The sequence below is a fragment of the Pongo pygmaeus genome, chromosome 17 (genome assembly GCF_028885625.2).
Source record: "Pongo pygmaeus isolate AG05252 chromosome 17, NHGRI_mPonPyg2-v2.0_pri, whole genome shotgun sequence".
NCBI lineage: Eukaryota > Metazoa > Chordata > Mammalia > Primates > Hominidae > Pongo > Pongo pygmaeus.
The window spans coordinates 23,167,821-23,186,094 of record NC_072390.2 but is presented as its reverse complement, the minus strand read 5'-3'; the positions used below and the strand labels follow the sequence as shown (position 1 = coordinate 23,186,094).

The following is an 18,274-nucleotide window of genomic DNA, read 5'->3' as shown; positions in this document are numbered from 1 at the left end:
TGCCATTTCTTCTCTTGAATATTCATTTTTTTTTCTCACTAAAAGTGCCTCCAGCATGCAGGGGCCTTTTTCTTGCTGTTTTTCTTAACATGGATGTGTCTGAGTCTTCTGTCACGCAATCAAACAGAGATATAATTCACCATTTACCCAGAAAAGTAGAAACATGCAGGACCACAGTTTTGCAGAAGACAATTCGGCTCACCAGCCTAGAGACTCCCAGGGTTTGGACCTAGCGTATGTGAAAACTGAATTAAGGTCCCACAGAATTCCCTTTAAGCATGTATAGCAGTGTTTAGCCTATGCGGGTTCTGGGGAAGGACTGCAGCCCACGTCAAGATGTAGGTTCTGTGTTTCCTCAGCTGCCGCTTCACAGCCGTTACCCTGCACCCTTAACGGTGAATTTTCCAAGTAAATGTAAAGGGTGAGGAAAGAGTGTGTAATGCCAGTTCTCTGAAGAGTTTAAGGACATAGGATTTCATTTTTCGTTCTATGAAAATTATATAATTATATTATATATAATATATAATATAATTATATTATATATAATTATATAATATAATTATATTATATATTATATATAATATAATTATATAATATTTAATATAATATAATTATATAATATATAATTATATAATATTTAATATAATATATATTATTTAATATAATATATATTATATAATTATTTATATATAATAATATAATATATATCATATATAATTATATGATATATAATTATATGATATATTATATAATATGATATACATTGATATATATAAATATGTAATATATAATTATATTATACTATATTACATATAGTATATAAAATGTTCAATGCTTAACATATAATATATATAATGTTCAAAGTTTAAATATATATATAGGGTTTTTTTGGGCAACTCTTTCTCATGGGAGTATTTTCCTTGCTCATAATTTTCACCTCACAGTATTTCTTGTCCTTGGAGTCCTAATACAATGGCTACATTAAAATCAAAATGATGAAGAAAAAGGAATATTTTGAGAGTTGGAATTGACTGTCAGGCTTTGCTTTCTCTGCTCCTGCCTCCTAAACGGATGCTTTACAAGAAATGGCCCACAGATCAGGAATAACCGATTCGCTCGTTAAGCTGATTTCCACACTGTTGTCTCTGGAGATATGCAACTCTTCTTTTCCTGTTTCATCACTTGTTGGTGTATATGTGCTTATGCACACAGATGTAACATAGGCACATGTCTGTTGTGTATAAAGCAGAATTTATTATGTTTAGATTTACAGAATTTACAAAGTCAGCCTTATGAAAATATAATAATATGGGAAGAAATTATTATTTCTAAGTAGGCAACCTCAGGAATATTATTTCACCTATATATTGATAGAAATTCATATTATAAGAATTATAATGTATAACATGTTTATTATATAATACATAATTAGCGATGATTTGCAAAGGACTATTTAAATATTCATTACTGTTTTTTTTTTATTTGAAACGGAGTCTTGCTCTGTTGCCCAAGCTGGAGTGCAGTGGTGCCATCTCGGCTAACTGCAACCTCCGCCTCCTGGGTTCAAGCAATTCTTCTGCCCCAGGCTCCCAAGTAGCTGGGACTACAGGCATGCGCCACCATACCTGGCTGATTTTTGTATTTTTAGTAGAGACAGGGGTTTCACCATATTGGCCAGGCTGGTCTCAAACTCCTGACCTCATGATCCACCAGCCTGGACTTCCCAAAGTGCTGGGATTACAGGCGTGAGCCACCACACCCGGCCATATTCATTACTTTTATATCTCTTTAATTTGTGCATGGTTTGTTTTAGAAAGTATTATTATGCACAGAGAAATGAAATGACCTTTTTTAAACTATAGTTTCAGCAAAACCTTAGAAAACAGCATGTTGAATATGGCCACTGAGTAGGATCCTTTTTTTAAAAAATTCTGGGGTAGCAGCAAAAATTAATTTTTTGAATTATATTTTATTTCATAAAATATACCTTGAGGCCAGGCACTGTGGCTCACGCCTGTAATCCCAGCACTTTGGGAGGCTGAGGAGGGTGGATCACCTGCAGTCAGGAGTTTGAGACCAACTAGGCCAACATAGTAAAACCCCATCTCTACTAAAAATACAAAAATTAGCCAGGTATGATGGCATACACCTGTAATCCCAGCTACTTGGGAGGCTGAGGCAGGAGAATCACTTGAACCCAGGAGGCGGAGGCTGCCGTGAGCTAAGATACATCACTGTACTCCAGCCTGGGTGACAGAGCAAGACTCTGCAAAAAAAAAAAAGTACCTTAAAAAATTTAAACATTACAAATTTGTAATAAAGTGTGTGAGATGGAGAGGGATGAGAAGGGAGAGGCTTGTTATCTTTTAGCATTTTTCCTGAACATTGTCTGATTTAATGTTGCTACTGAATCTTGCTGTCTAGACTCTTCTTCAAGGCATGAAGCCTGTGAGGGTGGCTATACTTGATGCTAGGAAGCTTAAGGGAGTCCACTTCGTTCACCTCTGTCTAACAGTCTCCTCTCTTTCTCTCCAACCTGTCTCTTCATTGCATCCCTGTGCTTCCGTCTGCCACCTCGTAGCCATGCCAAAGTCAATGGTCGCGTATATCTAATAATAAATAGGTGGGTACTCAATGTTTTCTCTCTTATTTTTGTTCAAAGCTGTTTCTTGCTGTGTTAAATTCTTAACTGCTTTATACATGAAAAATCGTGTTGTCAGATAGTGGACAATGGTCTTCAGGTATGCTCATGGATGTATTTTGCAAACCAAACCATTTGGTATCTGTACCGAATTGTGCCACCAAGTGGATGTGGAGGCTGTTGAGGGTCTTCAGCTGGTGCTCAGCCTTTGGCCTTGGTTCAAACTTATGTCCCATTCATTCTGTTCTTTGGTAGAATTAGTGCAAGGCTTGTCTGAGAACTCCCCTCCTTCTTGAACACATAACTGAGAGCTCAGCTCAAGAACCACCTCCTCCACAAACCCTCCCATAAATGCCAACATTCCTGCTGAGAGTAATCCGCCTTCCCTCTGAACCCCCGTAGCACTCCATCACTGATGCTCTCCTGACACTTGCCTTCCAGTCCTCTGTCTGATCTCCTGCCTGCTTGTCTTATCTGCCTTGCTAGAGTAGGGGCATAACTTTCTCAGATCTGGACTCCCGCTATGATTCGCCAAGATGTCCCCATGTCACCTACCCCAGCGCCTTACCCATGAAGTGATATTCGATAGATATTTCCTAAATGAAATGAAAGTTGTCACAATATATGGTTTTAAAAACATCACTTTCTTCAAATATATCTCTACTTGAAAGAAAGAGCAACATATTATTGAAGAGGGATATTTTACATCACCAGATTTCATATGTTTGCACAGCACAAAAGGCACCGAGATGGCACTGAGACATGGACTTTCCTTAAGATGCATATCACCTAGCTGGGGAGATAAAACATATAATGTCCATGCAAAATAAAAAGCAAGTTTTGATAAATGTTGTGCAATAGGTTATCCTCCAGAGTTATCCTTTGGGATCTAACTTACTAAAACTATTTTACTTTACTAAGTAGGTGAATTAAAATATTCACTCTTGTAATTGCATATCATTAGTAATAAAGCTAGTAATTTAGTCAGAGAAATATATCTTGCAATAAATCCAATTAACAAAATAATTCTTCAAAAGATTTGTTGGTTTTCTAGCCCGTTCGCTTTCCTTATAGGTAAAATCCTAAGGCAGACAACCAAATCACAAACCCTAAGAGGCACAACTTCTAACCAAGTATGAAAAGCAGAGTCACTTGTGGATTGCTGAGGGAGGAGGAATGAACGAGGCCTGTCAGGTTTCTTGGGGGCTGGTTTTTGACAACCTGAGAAAGAAACATCAATAACAGGTTTTTCAGCTGATAGGTAGAGAAGTAAGAAACAGACTCTAGCTAGAAATCCTGAGCAATAATCTAAATCCCATCCCTCCAAACATAAGGGACTCCTCACTCTCTTTATCTCTGTGTTTCTTATGAAGCATTTAGCATTTGCTTTGTAAAGAGAAAGCTGAGACCTATAAGAGGGCAAGAGTTGGTTTGATGGGCTCCCTTGGCAGCAACTTGTATGACTTTTGATCCCAAAGGACCAGACTTATATCATGAATGGGAGCTTATGCCCCTTACCCCAAGCCACAAGGCCAGCTAGTTCTCTCAGGACTTCTTAGAAGTATCAAAGTTCAAAGTCACCCCAAATGACCAAAAACTTGCAATATCCCATCTTTACCTTCTTTCCAGTGAAATCTCATATTTTTGTGTGAATATTAACATGTTAAGAGCAGCCAGAGGCCGGGCACGGTGGCTCACGCCTGTAATCCCAGCACTTTGGGAAGCCAAGGCAGGTGGATCATGAGGTCAGGAGATCGAGACCATCCTGGCTAACACGGTGAAACCCCGTCTCTACTAAATATACAAAAAATTAGCTGGGTGTGGTGTCGGGCGCCTGTAGTCCCAGCTATCCAGGAGGCTGAGGCAGGAGAATGGCATGAACCTGGAAGGCGGAGCTTGCAGTGAGCAGGGATGGTGCCACTGCACTCCAGCCTGGGCGACAAAGCGAGACTCTGTCTCAAAAAAAAAAAAAAAAAAAGAGCAGCCAGAGCTATGCCTCAAAGGAAACGTTATCAAACAAGCCTGTCTCTCATTTTATAATGTGTGCTTCTGAAATGCTGTATGCAGTGTTGAGTAGGGCTGATTATCCATTAGAATGACAGGGTGAATCCTTTAATAAATATATAAGCTTGCTTTCTCTCTTAATTTATTCCTTTATGTTCAATGTTTTATAAGGAGAATAAAATATTTATAAATGTTAGTTCTGGGCTGAAAGAGGGGCATACCTACAATTCAACTTAAGAGTTGATTAAAATTTAGACATGACTTTACAAGTTGTAAGGTAGGGTAGTGTATTGAGGACAGTAGGTCACTTTGATAACATTTTAAAAATATAGATAATTGTGGTTAAGTTGCAACTGACCTAGTAAACAGGATACATTTTACCAACACACATAATTAAGATGTAATATTCAATTCACAAATTAAATGCTTCTATGTGAATACAATCTTCTAAAAGTGCTTTTGAGTTCTAGATAATAATTTATCTTAAACAGTAAAATTATTTTACTTTAAATGTTACTTATATTAAACACTACACAGGTGCAAGTCACCTTTTTGCTAACAGTCTAATGATAACAGTGTCAGTGCGGTTTACATTACCACATATTCCAAATTAGAATCATAAAAACACATGACATTCAGACTAAGGAGATTTTACAATGCTAGAATTTCCATTTTCTTTCATGGAAAGTAGTTTACTATGTAGCTTTTCAAAGTCAGGTCCTTGTACAGAATTAACCCTCTTTGAGGGTCCCTGTCATGTAATTTGTTTCTTCTGTTTCAAATAAGGATGTATCTCCAGTGCATAAAATTTCTTCACCCAAGATTCGGTGAATTATAGTGCACCCCAAGCACAGTACTACATTTTGTAAGGGTGATGAGTAGAGCAGGACTGGATTCTGTCTTCAAGGGGAAAGTCCCCAGAACCCATACTTAGAATAAAATGACAGAGTCACAAATGGAGAAACACACATTGGGTGCTGCACAAAGCTGTGGAAGTGTAAAGAGTGAGTGAAGACACAAACAAATACTTGTCATCTGCTCCGTTAGAACATGAAAGGAGAGAGCCATTTTGCTTAATGGTCAGTGAGAAGGTTAGAGCTCAGAGCCTGAATAAGAGCAAGGAAACAAAGTTATCAGTAATGTTAAAGAAAACCCTAAGAGAAGAAATGCACTTCCTGTGTAGAAAGACATCCAAAGCAGCCTTATTGAAGGCAGTGGAGGAAGGGGCTTCTCCGAGAATCCTGTTCATCATCACGCTTATTATTTGGAGTCCCGAAGTCAAAATCCTTCATATGACCATTAGGTAATTTGCACCTGATGTTCAGTAAAGAATTATAAGTCTTATAAGTTCCTTAGCCTGAAGCCTGATGTTCAGTAAAGAATTACAAGTCTTGTAAGTTCCTTAGCCTGAAGCCTGATGTTCAGTAAAGAATTACGTCTTATAAGTTCTTTAGCCTGAAGTTTCCGGGAGTTTGTTTACTAGAGTGGGTTTTTAAATTTTGTTTTTGGAAAATCAAGATCCATTTTCTTTTTATTTGCTAGGAAGGAAAAAAAAAAGCTGAATTAAAATACACAGGCTTTCCCGGAGAGTCCATACAGCTGTTGCTTCTAGCAACCGCAGCTGGGTCTGCCTCGGAAGCTTGCATTTGTGCAGAACCACCTCTGCCGCTCCCACTCCTCAGGGAATGCAGTAGTTGAAATCACACACAGAAAGCCCAGTAAACAGAACCCTGAGACCATTGGGAAACAGATTCCCGACGAAGAAATGTTTGCTCTTTTTTTTTCTTCTGAATGGTCTTCTATAAAATAGCCAAGTTCTGTTAAAGAAGGTGCTGATGACAGAATCATAGTCTAAGTTTAATACCTTCCCTATCATCCATCATTGTGTAGGCTCTTGCAAAAGCATGTTTCTAATTCTGCTTTTTCTTTACAATGAATTTATGATGCAGATTATCAAACCGTAATATATGAAAATCTACCATTAGAAGATGGCTCCTTACTTTAAAATGTTTCCTGTGTAATTAACCACTGTGTTAACTGCTTAACAGAAACCACCTTAATTTTTACAACCTCCTATAAATAGGCACTATTGTTTCAGCTAACTGAGACTTAAAAGATAGGTTACATAGCTTTGCCATCTCATCTAGCTAGTAAGTTTTCTGGTGAAGACTTGAACCCAAGTCTTTTAACATTCTTCCCTATGGCCTCTAAAAACAATGTTATGATAAAAATGAGAAAAAGAGAGAGAGAAAAGTAAAAGGATTCACACAAGTGTCTTTTTGAAACAGTACACTTTATTCATGCATTTAAAATATTTTTATCTATGTTTTATGCACAGTTTTTAATAATACAAGGTACAATTCTCTGGAATTTCTCAAGATAGTTAATAAACCCCTAGACTAGTAAATGACAGCCTGATACATAATTTCTTTTTTTTCTTTTTTTTGTTGTCCATTACAAGCTCACGAGATTAGACTGCTCCAGAGAGGGTCTGGGGTTTGTGGCTCTAAGGTCAGAGGGAATGAGCAGTGTTGGATGCAGAGATGCCCTTCTCATTTGTCCGCAGCTGCATCTTGTCCCATTACAAGTTTCTAGAAATCAGCCTTGTGGACCTACTTCCAAAAGGCTTACTACAGTGTCTTCCTCTGATTCTTTCATTGAACAATCTCTCCTCAATGCGCTCTACCTGCGGCATGGCAGTTTCGGGGGTCGTTGCTTGAGGACATCTGCTGTGTAACTGTAGTAGCAGCTGCGGAAACAGCCTCCCCTCTTTGAGTTTCACTCTGTTAATAGCAGTAATTGTTAGAAAGTAGTTTTCTTGTCGTACGAGGTTGCAGCAGTGTCAATGTAGACCTTTAAGATTCACTCTGAGGTGGTCCCACCTCACACTGCAACCACCAAATTCCTTGTCTTAATAAAGGTATCTTATAATTTATAAAATGCATCCCTGAAGAGAACAAATACATACTGACGACTGTGCAGCAGCCGATCACTTCCATATTTAATAACATTTCACATGGAGAGTCCTGACAAAGCAGGAATGGCAAATATGTTCCCTGAGATTTGGTGTGTGGCACTGGTATAGAAGATATGGGTTGCAATTTTAAGAGTAGCTAACTTCTCCAAAGTCGAGAGGATGAATTGACTAGCTTAGTAAAATAAGGAAGTAGTATGTCAGCATAACTCCTTCCACCAGTGTAAAACTCGCCTCAGATTCTCTCCCTCCGTTAAATTAACAATCTGTTTCTGGCATACTATCATTTACCTGCTGGACATCCTGTGCAAGGGAATTGTTTGAATGATAATCTAAAAGCGTAGGGAAATGTGGATTCCTTACAACAGTTACCCAAAATGATAGGCATGTTTACAAATACCAAATCAACAAGTTGAAAGTAAACCTGCATTTTATCTAATCAAACTTCCTCATTTGGTAGAAAATTAATCAAGTTTCACAAAGTTAAATAGTTTACTCAGAACCTACGATTATCCAGATAGAATAATATTATTTATTGTCCATCTTGTTTGAACCCTGCTAAAAATTTCTGGATTAACTATGATAAGTAGAGAAGACGATCAGTATGTCTACTAGGCTTTTTCTTAATGTAGACTTCATTGCCCAGAAGTTCTTTAAAACATTAATTTGAGTATGAATAAAAAGATATGCTTTTAAAAAACTGTAGGAGAAGGATGGGACTTGTTATGGTCCACTAAGAAATAAACTGTAACATCCCAGGCTGCTGAGTGGGCTCACTGGAAGCTCTCTCCCCCTGTATTCTTTCTCTGGTTCAGGATCTCACACAGTCTTCCCACGGCTGCCAATCAACAGTTCGCATCAGTGACTCTCGGGTGGGGACATGATGCAGATGTCTCACTCCTGAAAACACTTAGCTTCCATGGCATATGCTTTAGATGACAGAGTGGGATTCGTCTACACAAAGGTTGACTGAAAGCACACATTCTTTTAAGAAATTTTTAAAAACTTAACAAAAATGTGAATGACTTGATTCTTGCAAGATGGTTTGTTGCGTTACTAAAAAAGCATGACATAATTTGCCTCAGCAGTCTCAGTATGCTCTCTCCTTTACAAACCTGCAATCCTGTCCACTCTCAGATTAGTTGCCAAGCCTAGGGGTCAGAGCAAAGCACGCTATTGATGCCACCCTGGAATGCATTTGGCATTAGGGCGTTACTGCAACAGGCATACAGGAATGCAATAGTGGATGATATGTAGCATGATATGTGATCTCTGACATTCCTTATAATTCTTCTGTTCTCATCTCCTTTTTTTCTTTCTATTTCAATTACTATGAGCAGCATCAAGAAAAAATTACCAATCCACCAAAATGAGTAAGTCCCCCTGTGAAGCCATGAAATGCTTGCTCTACATGATGCCATTTCATGCTTCTACACCCTAAACTCTGACCATTTTCTCCTCTGGGAAAAATGTCAAGTTTAGGTGTCGATAGCTCTCATTACCAACTAATCACTAGAACCTGAATTAGAAAAGCTAACAAGACCTAACCGAGTTTACAGTTTGTTTTTAGAAAGAACTTAAAACAAACCAACCAAAAAGAAAGTGACAAAACGCTAACACCCCACCTTGTGAGGTCTTTGTACATGCACTGATTTCATTTGTGTTTATCCTCCTTTTAGTTGCCCCTCACTCAAATCTCTCCCAACACCCTTTCCTCTTCTGACTCAGCTGCTCTCTGCCAACAGACTGGCCCACCCGGAAGGAAGCCTCCCGGACCTCACCATGATGCACCTGACTGCCAGCCTGGAGAAGCCGGAGGTGAGGAAGTTGGCTGAGCCTGGGAAGGAGAAGCCTGAGGGCTACTCTGAAAAAGCCCAGAAGGGTGATCTTGGGAAAGACAGTGAGGAGTCAGAGGAGGACGGAGAGGAAGAGGAGGAATCCGAGGAGGAGGAAGAAACATCAGGTAATCAGCCCACTACCAGCAGCTGCTCAGAGAATGCTGGCTGCCAGACTGAGTGAAGGAAACATCGACTTGCTCCAAAAGAATACATATTTGACCCAGTCCATTACATAAAAATTGGAGTGGTTTTTGTTTGGTTGCTATAGTTATAATATTACTGTTCCAATTTCTCCAACAATTTCTTTTTAATTCTGACGGAGTAGAGACCAGACGGCTGGTTATCAGTGACTGACCCACAAGTAGTGCTCCTGTCCATACACTGGCGGGGCATGGTGTTGACCACGTGCTCAGTCAGAGCCTCTCTGTTTCTACCAGATGCAGGTACAACCTGGCTGTGCAGAATCTCCAAAGGCTCTAGACATCGCCTGTACAAATGCATTCTCAAGAAACCATTCTGAGACTTTTCCAGGAAACCGAAAATTAAGAATATATTTCTAGCTCTGATCTGATGCCTAAGGACATGGGAACTGGAGGAGAAATTCAGCAATTGGATAATTATAGTTTCAAGCAAACTCCTAGAGATGTTTTTGTCAATATTGTTGTTTTAGGAGTTTCAATCTTCATTCTTTGGGCTCTTCTTTTCTACTTCCCTTCCTAGACTTGAAATAATGTTTTAATAGAGCATGATGAACCTTGAGCAGCCTCAGTGATCAGGAAATGTTATCTGACAGAGAATATAAAGTCTACATAGCAGTTTCCAGAAAGACTGGGACAAACCAGAGAGCATCATCTCTGGGGTGAGCTTCTGGGGCTATGACCTTAAGATGCTGCACTTGTCTTTGCTGGTAAACTGTCCTTAACAAAAGTAGAAAACAAAAAAAGTAGCAAGAAGACCCCTTCCAAAGGTTTGTGCCCCTTAAACCTGGTTTTCTTTCCCCACTTATCTCAGAACACAGAGGACAGGACCAGAAATGTTCTCTCCATATCTGAGCTTGTGAATTCCTCAGTGTGAAGGGGAGACCCCAGCTCTGTGAGGCCAAGTAGTTAAGCTAGGATTTTATGACACTACTTCAAGATGGATTTTGAGCTTTACTAATAGGTCCTGCCCAAAATTGCACAGCCACTTTTCTCTCAATCCCTCATGTCCGTGGCAGCTACACATCTAAATCATGCTCATTTATTACCTACACCTTTTTATTGACTACCATCTGAGTCACTCTCTAAATACAGTAGTCCTGCCTTAGCCTTGGGAGACATGTTCTAAGACTCCCAGTAGATGCTAAAACCTCAGATAACACTGAACCCTGTATACACTATGCATGAATTTCTTTTTCCTTCTTCACAATTACACAGAGAGAAGAGTTGTTCTTACCTTAGATCTTAGCAACCTCAGCGTACATTTTTTTTCTTTCCTTATTAATAAAATTGAGAATTGTTACCATTCACTTAAAGGAAGCATTTTGTGGCTTCTCTCTGGCATATTCAAATTGCCAACATCACTACTCTTTCACTTGGAGCCATTAGAAAGTAAAATAAGAGTGACTTGAACATAGCACTGCAATACTGTAGCGGTCACTCTGAGAACTGAGACAGCTATTAAGTGACTGACCACTGGGCAGGGAGTGTAGACAGCATGGCCCTGCTGGACAAAGGGATTCACATTCCAAGGGGAAGGACAGAGTGGGACAGCATGAGATTTCATCCTTCTACTCAGAACAGTGTGTAACTTAAGACTTCTGAATCATTTCTGGAATTTTCCATTTAATATTTTTGGACTGTGGTTGACTGCAGGTAACTGAAATCTTGGAAAGCATAGCCATGGATAAAAGAGAAGTACTGTAAGCATATTTCACAATAACTAGAACCTTACTTAGCTTTCAGAACCAGGTACAGTAACTGTTGCATCTACTCAAGCCAGTTAAAGAAGCTGCTTAAAGATATGCTTAGGACTTGTAATCTGCCAAGACAGACTTGTGAGCTTTTGTTTACAAACAAGACAGGCTGATATTACAAAACAGTCCTGCTGTGACTTTCAGTCAATAAAGTGAGCCAGCATAGTCCTTTTAGATAGAAACATGGCTCCTGTTTTAGCACAAGGTAGAAATAATAAAATAAATAATTTGATTAAAAATTATCATTTGAATTAGTCTGACCATGTTTCAGAAAACCACGGGCTGAGTCATTCTGATGGTTATCGTTCACTTCTTGTTCTGACAAGGAGCAAGCTCTTCCTGCCCATGCAGGGCTCTGACTGGTTCACTTTTTCATGGAAACCAGAGAGCTTTACCACTCACCAGTTAAGCCTTGTCAAAGGAGACAGGCCATTTATAAAAGTGCTGTTGTGGCAAGAAAGATGTCATTTAGAAGGAGTTAAGATTATTTAACATTCCTAGAATATTAGGAAATTATAGTTTGGTCTTAAGAGTAAATAAGATTACGGGGGCTGGGGGCATGGGCACTCATGCCTGTACTCCCAGCACTTTGGGAGGCTGAGGCTGGTGGATCATTTGAGGCCAAGAGTTCAAGACCAGCCTGGCCAACATGACGAGATCCTATTTCTACTGAAAATACAAAAATTAGCTGGGGATGGTGATATGTGCCTGTAGTCCCAGCTACTCAAGGAGAATCGCTTGAACTCAAGAGGCAGAGGTTGCAGTGAGCCGAGATTGTGCCACTGCACTCTAGCCTGGGCTACAGAGCAAGACTCTGTCAGAAAAAGGAAGGAAGGAAGGAAGGGAGGGAGGGAGGGAGGGAAAAAGAAAAGGAAGAAAGAAAGAAAAGTAAATAATGTTGATCATGCCACTGCACTCCAGCCTGAGCTACAGAGCAAGACTGTCAGAAAGAGAGAGAGAGAGACAGAGAGCAAGCAAGCGAGTGGAAGGAAGGAAGGAAGGAAGGAAGGAAGATAATATCAAAATCGTTCTTTACACTAATTTAATCAAAAGGTGGACAAAAGCCACATTGTCCCTCCAAGTCTCAGTGTATGATATCTGTGTCATCATGACTTGGGATTCTTACATCATCCTTATTCCAGATTTTGGTTTTCTTAGAATTCATCCACTATAATTATTTTGCAGCCTCTCATTCCAACCTGAAAGTTACAAGATATGCTTTAAATGATAATATTAAAAAAAGTTATGCTCTTGTCTGTATTTCCTATTTTGCAGATTTAAGGAACAAATGGCACCTGGTGATTGACCGCCTCACTGTGCTCTTCTTAAAATTCCTGGAGTATTTTCACAAGCTGCAGGTGTTCATGTGGTGGATTTTGGAGTTGCACATCATCAAAATCGTTTCCTCTTACATTATCTGGGTTTCCGTGAAAGAGGCAAGTGAACATTTGTCCTATCATCAGGCTGAACAGAACCACAGTAGGTCATCATTTTCCTTTTCTAGCTGTCCATGATTTTTTTAATGTAATCCCCATTACATTGGAGTATCAAGACTCCAAGACTAAGTACTTACACTTACAGAAATCCGAGGGTCAGCAGCACTGAGAAAAAGGAAAGAGGCTCATGGCTGAGTTTCTCATTGGCTTGGTCATATTACAAAGGCTACTTATTTTCATCGAATCCTCAGGGAAGAGTGTGAGAGCACGCTGCCCTTCTGCCCCTGCCTATGGGAAGCTAACTCCCTAAATTCTCCAAGGAAAACAGTAGCATTCCAGTTTACATTACCAAGGAGAAAGCTCAGGTTCCAAAATCTAATAAAATCTTTAGTAGAGTTCACCTTGTTTACTATTGAATTTCTTGAGATACAATACAAAGTCTTCAGCCATGCACCTGTACTGCACTTCTGTTTCCTTGATTGTAAAGAAGAGAGTCGTCATCCAGCCAACAGATTATTTAATGTTCACTGCAGAGAAATTAGCTTTCTTTCCTTTTATTCAACAAATAATGTTTGCATACTTCTATATGCCTGGATTATTTCTCAGTTGGTTACAATTCAAGAATTCTTTGCCCTCTAAAAATTAATCAAGGAAGTACTGCCTATAATTTTTAAAAAGTTACATATATAACAGTAAAATATCACAACTGCCCTCTAAAAATTAATCAAGGAAGTACTGCCTATAATTTTTAAAAAGTTACATATATAACAGTAAAATATCACAACTACAACACTACAAACCTAAAACATTTCACAAATAGGTAGCTAAGAGATGAACCTTAATTTGAGCTCCATAGTCTAAACTAGAACTTCTCCCCCATTTCATACAAACCGTCTGAAATGGGCAGGGGATCTCTGCCAAGTGGGAATGAAAACAGAAGCCACTCTGTCTGTGAGATTCGTGGAGAAATGGCAGCGGCTCCAATGTTAAGTCACTGGGCGTGTACATTAAATGGAGCCCAAATCTAGCCTAATATTTATATTCATTGAGAGCCAAAATTTAAGCATTTTAACTGTAGAGGTGAATTGAACAGTTCAGATAAAAATTTCAGGGTTAGGGTATTAAAGAGAAATAGAAAAGAACAAGAGAAGGCATTTGACAAAAAATGCACAGAGACCATTTCTGAACAAATCCAGTCTGAGGTACAGATGACTTCTGATTCATGAGAAGCTGTGCGGCAGGGTGTGAAGGTGTGTTCAGACAGTGTGGTGATGGGAGTGGGCATTGGGGGAGCAGAAATTCATGGGAGTTGGACACAGAGAATCTGCTGTCATAAATCCATCCTGTTGTACAATCCATCCATCAGAAAAGGGTTAAAGGATGCAATTTCTTATAGATCCTAAACAAAAGGCAGCCATAACTTTTTGATTATCCTTAATGAGTCCCCAGACATAAACTTGTTAACAGACCATCCAGTAAACAAAATATCTAGTTACCTTGTTACACTCTTGGGAAAACAGCCTTCCATGGAGTATCACCACTCCCTTCTCTGTGATTCACACATTATGCAGACTTTCAGAATTTTCATTCCTAATTTCATCTCTCTCACATTTAACTTTAAAACAAGTGAGAGACTCCTGAAGCATAGAAATCCTGCTCCTTCTGCTGCTAGCATCTGCCAAATCCCATTGCTGTAAAATTGTTTCAGCCACTCGTGTTGTGCGTGACGTCACCCCACCTGCATGGGGGGTTTCCGGCCCTGAAGCTTTGGTCTCTGGGTTCTTGACAGTGTGTGCATCGCTGGCTCTTTCTAGTGTAATTGGCACACGAAGCAATCAATTTGGTGACATCCAATCAAAAGACTTCTCTTTAGACCTTCATTGTCCCTTTAGAATGCATCCTACAGGGAAACTTTCCTCTGTGTCCCTGAACACAGCGCACTTTCTGATCATTCCTAAGAAATACAAAATCCTACAGTGACTTAAGTGAGCAAAATCTCACTTCAGTAGTTAAAATTGTGCAGCCACAGAGAATCATCGAGACTCGGGTCCCTCCCCAGGTAGAAGCTCCTCCTTTCTTATCTGATCCTTTCTTTCTCACCCACATCTCCTTAAAATCCACCTCACAGAGCTCTTTAGTCTTTTTTTTAAAAAAATCCACCGCACAGAGGCTCTTTAGTCCTTCTTTTGTTTTATTCTTTTCTGGGCTGGAGCTCAGACTCAGGCTCAGGGCAAGGCCCCCTGGGATGGGGATGTTGTGACTTGGCCTGTGCCATCCCATGATGGCCTCACGCTCTGGGCTGGCAACTGGCGGGTAAACCTGCCCTTGCCCTCCTGGAGGCTCCTCAGTGGGGCATCCCACAGCCACTCTTGGCTGGCACCGGCACTCAGCCCCTGGTTGCCAGCACCTTCTCCTCCTGGACTCCTCTGTGGAGTCCTTCTGCCCTTCCAGACAGCCTTCCCTGCAGCCTTGGAGCAGCTCTGGGCACTCTGTGCCTCCCCATCAGGTCCAGGGGCCACCCTCACACAGGCCCTGCTCCGCTTGTACACATGGAGCCCAACAAAGAGACTCTGCACCCTGTAACTAGAGCTCTTCATCTCTTCTGGCCCCATGGGTACCAGCGCCCAAGCTCCAGGGTTCACGCATCGGGCTCCGAGTCATTAGCTCCTCACTCGGGCTGCGCGCAGAGGACGTTCTCCTCCCTGCATGCCCACCTGCCCCATCATCTTGGCACTGAGGGGGTGGGGGACAGGCAGGATGCAGCCTCTCTCCACAAAGAAATCTCTTCAGGAGCTGTGGCAGCTCTGAGTTCAAGACATCCTTACCCAAGGCCTCAGTAAGGGTGCTTGTTTTCACAACTTTTGGGTTCATCTCTCCTACAAATATTAAACCTTTTCAAAGTTAGCATCATGAAGCATCTGAAAAAGAAGAAGTTGCTGGAAAAGAAACAGAGAAACCTTTATTTTCCATCAGCATCTTATTCAGGAGTGACACTGCTTTGGAATAATCTAGATTTAAATATATATATATATAGTATACATAAACATTTTTCTCCTCCTTTTGAAATACACAGCTACTTTCTAATTCCAAAGGCTGTTGGACAGCTCTGTGAGGTCAGCGAGTCTTGAGCAAGAGCTACACTTTCTGTTAGCACCTCAGCTCCTCCCTGGGGGGCCTGGTCAATTGGAGAAGGAAGGGAAGGGAAGGGAAAGGAAGGGGAGGGGAGGGGAGGGGAGGGAATGGAAGGTGGGAGGAAGGAAGGAAGGAAACTTATGCAGACCTGAGGTTTCTCCTTCTTGTCTGTCTCATCATTGTTATTTTCACTCTCACCAAGCATTCATTGAGCCTTTATTAAGAACTCACAATAAAGTGAATGCGTACATGGTGCTAGGTGCTGGTGTAGTAGCTTGAAAGACACACTTCTTGTCTGAGCTCACAGCCTGATGGGAATGGCTGCCAAGTAAAACTAAAAGTGATAATAACTGCTGTGCTAGAGGTGTCCACAGTGAGTACTTGCTGCACAGGGAGGAGTATCTCTTGCAGGCGGTTGCAGCCTGGAGGTGATAGTTGCAGCTAGGGTTCTCTGGGGGAGGGAAGCCAGGGATGGGTAAGTGCAGGGCCCAGGAGGCTTTGGTTCTCAGAGGCCCCTTCCCTTGAGGCAGGGCCCTCAGGCCCCACAAGGTTATATTCAGATAGGATGACGACCTGTGTACAGGGCTTTGTTGGGAAAGCACTATAGCATAAAACTGTTTCTCAAAATCCTTGATAGTAAGAATCACCTGGACAGTTGTTATGTACATGGACCAGCATCTATTTCCCTAAAATTCTAATTGATCAGGTATTGGTTGTGGCCCAGGTATTTGTCATAGTCATTGTCCTCCTCCTCCTCCTTCTCCTCCTACTTCTCCTTCCCCTTCCCCTCCTCTTTTCTGCTTCCTCTTCTCTCTCCCCTTTTCTCCTTCCTCTTCTTCTTCCTTATCCCTCCTCCTCCTCTTCTTCCTCCTTCTTTCTTCTTCTTCCCTTCCATGAGATTCTTACCATCAGGGAAATGGTGAGATCATGATCTCTTTAGATAACAGGACTGTGAGAGGGCAAGGCGCACTGAGGTTTGCACTGGGCTTGCTATTTGTATGGAATGAAGTATCATACTTCATTCACTGAGCCCCAGTTTTTCTATTTGTAAAATGATAAAAATATTCACCTCACAGAGGCTCTTTAGTCCTCCTCTGATTTGACTTCTCTAGGATGCTGAGGACTGGGGCTTCTTTCCTTGTCATTGAAGCTCTCCCTTCTCTTGTTTTGGACATCAGCTCATCTTCCCGGCCCCTCCCCACAGTTTCATCAGGCCCTTCCTGTCTCATTCCTGGACTCATCCCGCCCTTACCACCAGCTTCCTCAGCATGTTCCTCAGGCTCTGTCCATAGCCTGTTTCTGTTCTGGACTCTCATGGGTGAGCTCACGAGCTCACAAGCACAGGACTCTGGTTCAGTTGCCCTCCACCTGCTGCGAGTCCCAAAATTTGTGTCAACTCACTGCTCTCTTTGAACTCCAGGCCCCTGTTTCCACGTGACAGCTGGACCTGACCCCACTTCTTGGGTGGCCACAAAGCACTTTCAGGTGTCCTACTCATTCCCTGTGCCTCCATTCCCCTTTAGATTACTCTTACAGATTCCCAGCTTTTCCCAATCTTTTCTCCTTCCAATACGTATTCCACAATGCAGCCAGAATAGTCTTCCCACAGGGTAGATATGATCATGAGAGCCCTCTACCTGAAACCTTGCAGCAGCTGCCTTTCATCTTCACGGTAACGTGGTATAAGACCCCCACGATCCAGCCCAGACCACTTCACCTTTGCCATTCTTGGACACTCTAAGACGCCGGATGGGTTTTAAAGTCCTCTGACAGGTTCCAGATCACAGTTCTCTCACAATGAATCACTTGCTTCTCCAAGGATGGGCAGCCCATGCTCTCCCAAGTCTGGAAGGGCCTTGGACCTGCTATTTCTTCTGCCTAACTCCTGTTTATTCTTCAGGTCTCAGTCCCCTTATGCTGTCACCAAGTGCCTGTGTGCCTCCATCTGTCTCTCCCACATGCCTCCTGCGGGCAGGGAATCCTCAGGGGATGAACCTAGTTAAGACTTAATGAAAGTTACCACCTTTACTTCCCTTTCCCCGTCACTCAGAAAATTGAAAGTTCTGAATAAATTAATTGTGCTGTCTTTACTAAAGGCCTTAGATACATAATAACAGACATAACAGAGTTAATTTCACAGCGTCTTTAATAGGGTTTGCTTTTTAATATCCAAATTGACGAGACACCTGTTGATGACTATGGAGGAAGAGTCAATTCGCTAATCTATCTGTTTTGTTAAAAGGTAACATGGATTATGTTTATGAGTGAGTTATGGTTTGCAGGGCCTTTCCGTGT

At 41.1% G+C, this 18,274-nt stretch overlaps 1 protein-coding gene across 5 annotated transcripts in view; it reads left to right on the top strand.

Moving 5' to 3' along the window:
- Positions 1-18,274, top strand: part of PIEZO2 (piezo type mechanosensitive ion channel component 2) — a 480,117-nt gene that overhangs the window by 367,329 nt on the left and 94,514 nt on the right. For 4 of the 5 annotated variants that reach the window (XM_063653383.1, XM_063653380.1, XM_063653382.1 and 1 more), the window contains 3 exons: positions 2,582-2,623; positions 9,365-9,582; positions 12,687-12,847. In XM_063653383.1, coding sequence (XP_063509453.1) covers positions 2,582-2,623; positions 9,365-9,582; positions 12,687-12,847 — 421 coding nt within the window. The remainder of the gene's footprint in view (positions 1-2,581; positions 2,624-9,364; positions 9,583-12,686; positions 12,848-18,274) is intronic. The other variant, XM_054461214.2, reaches the window with a different exon arrangement.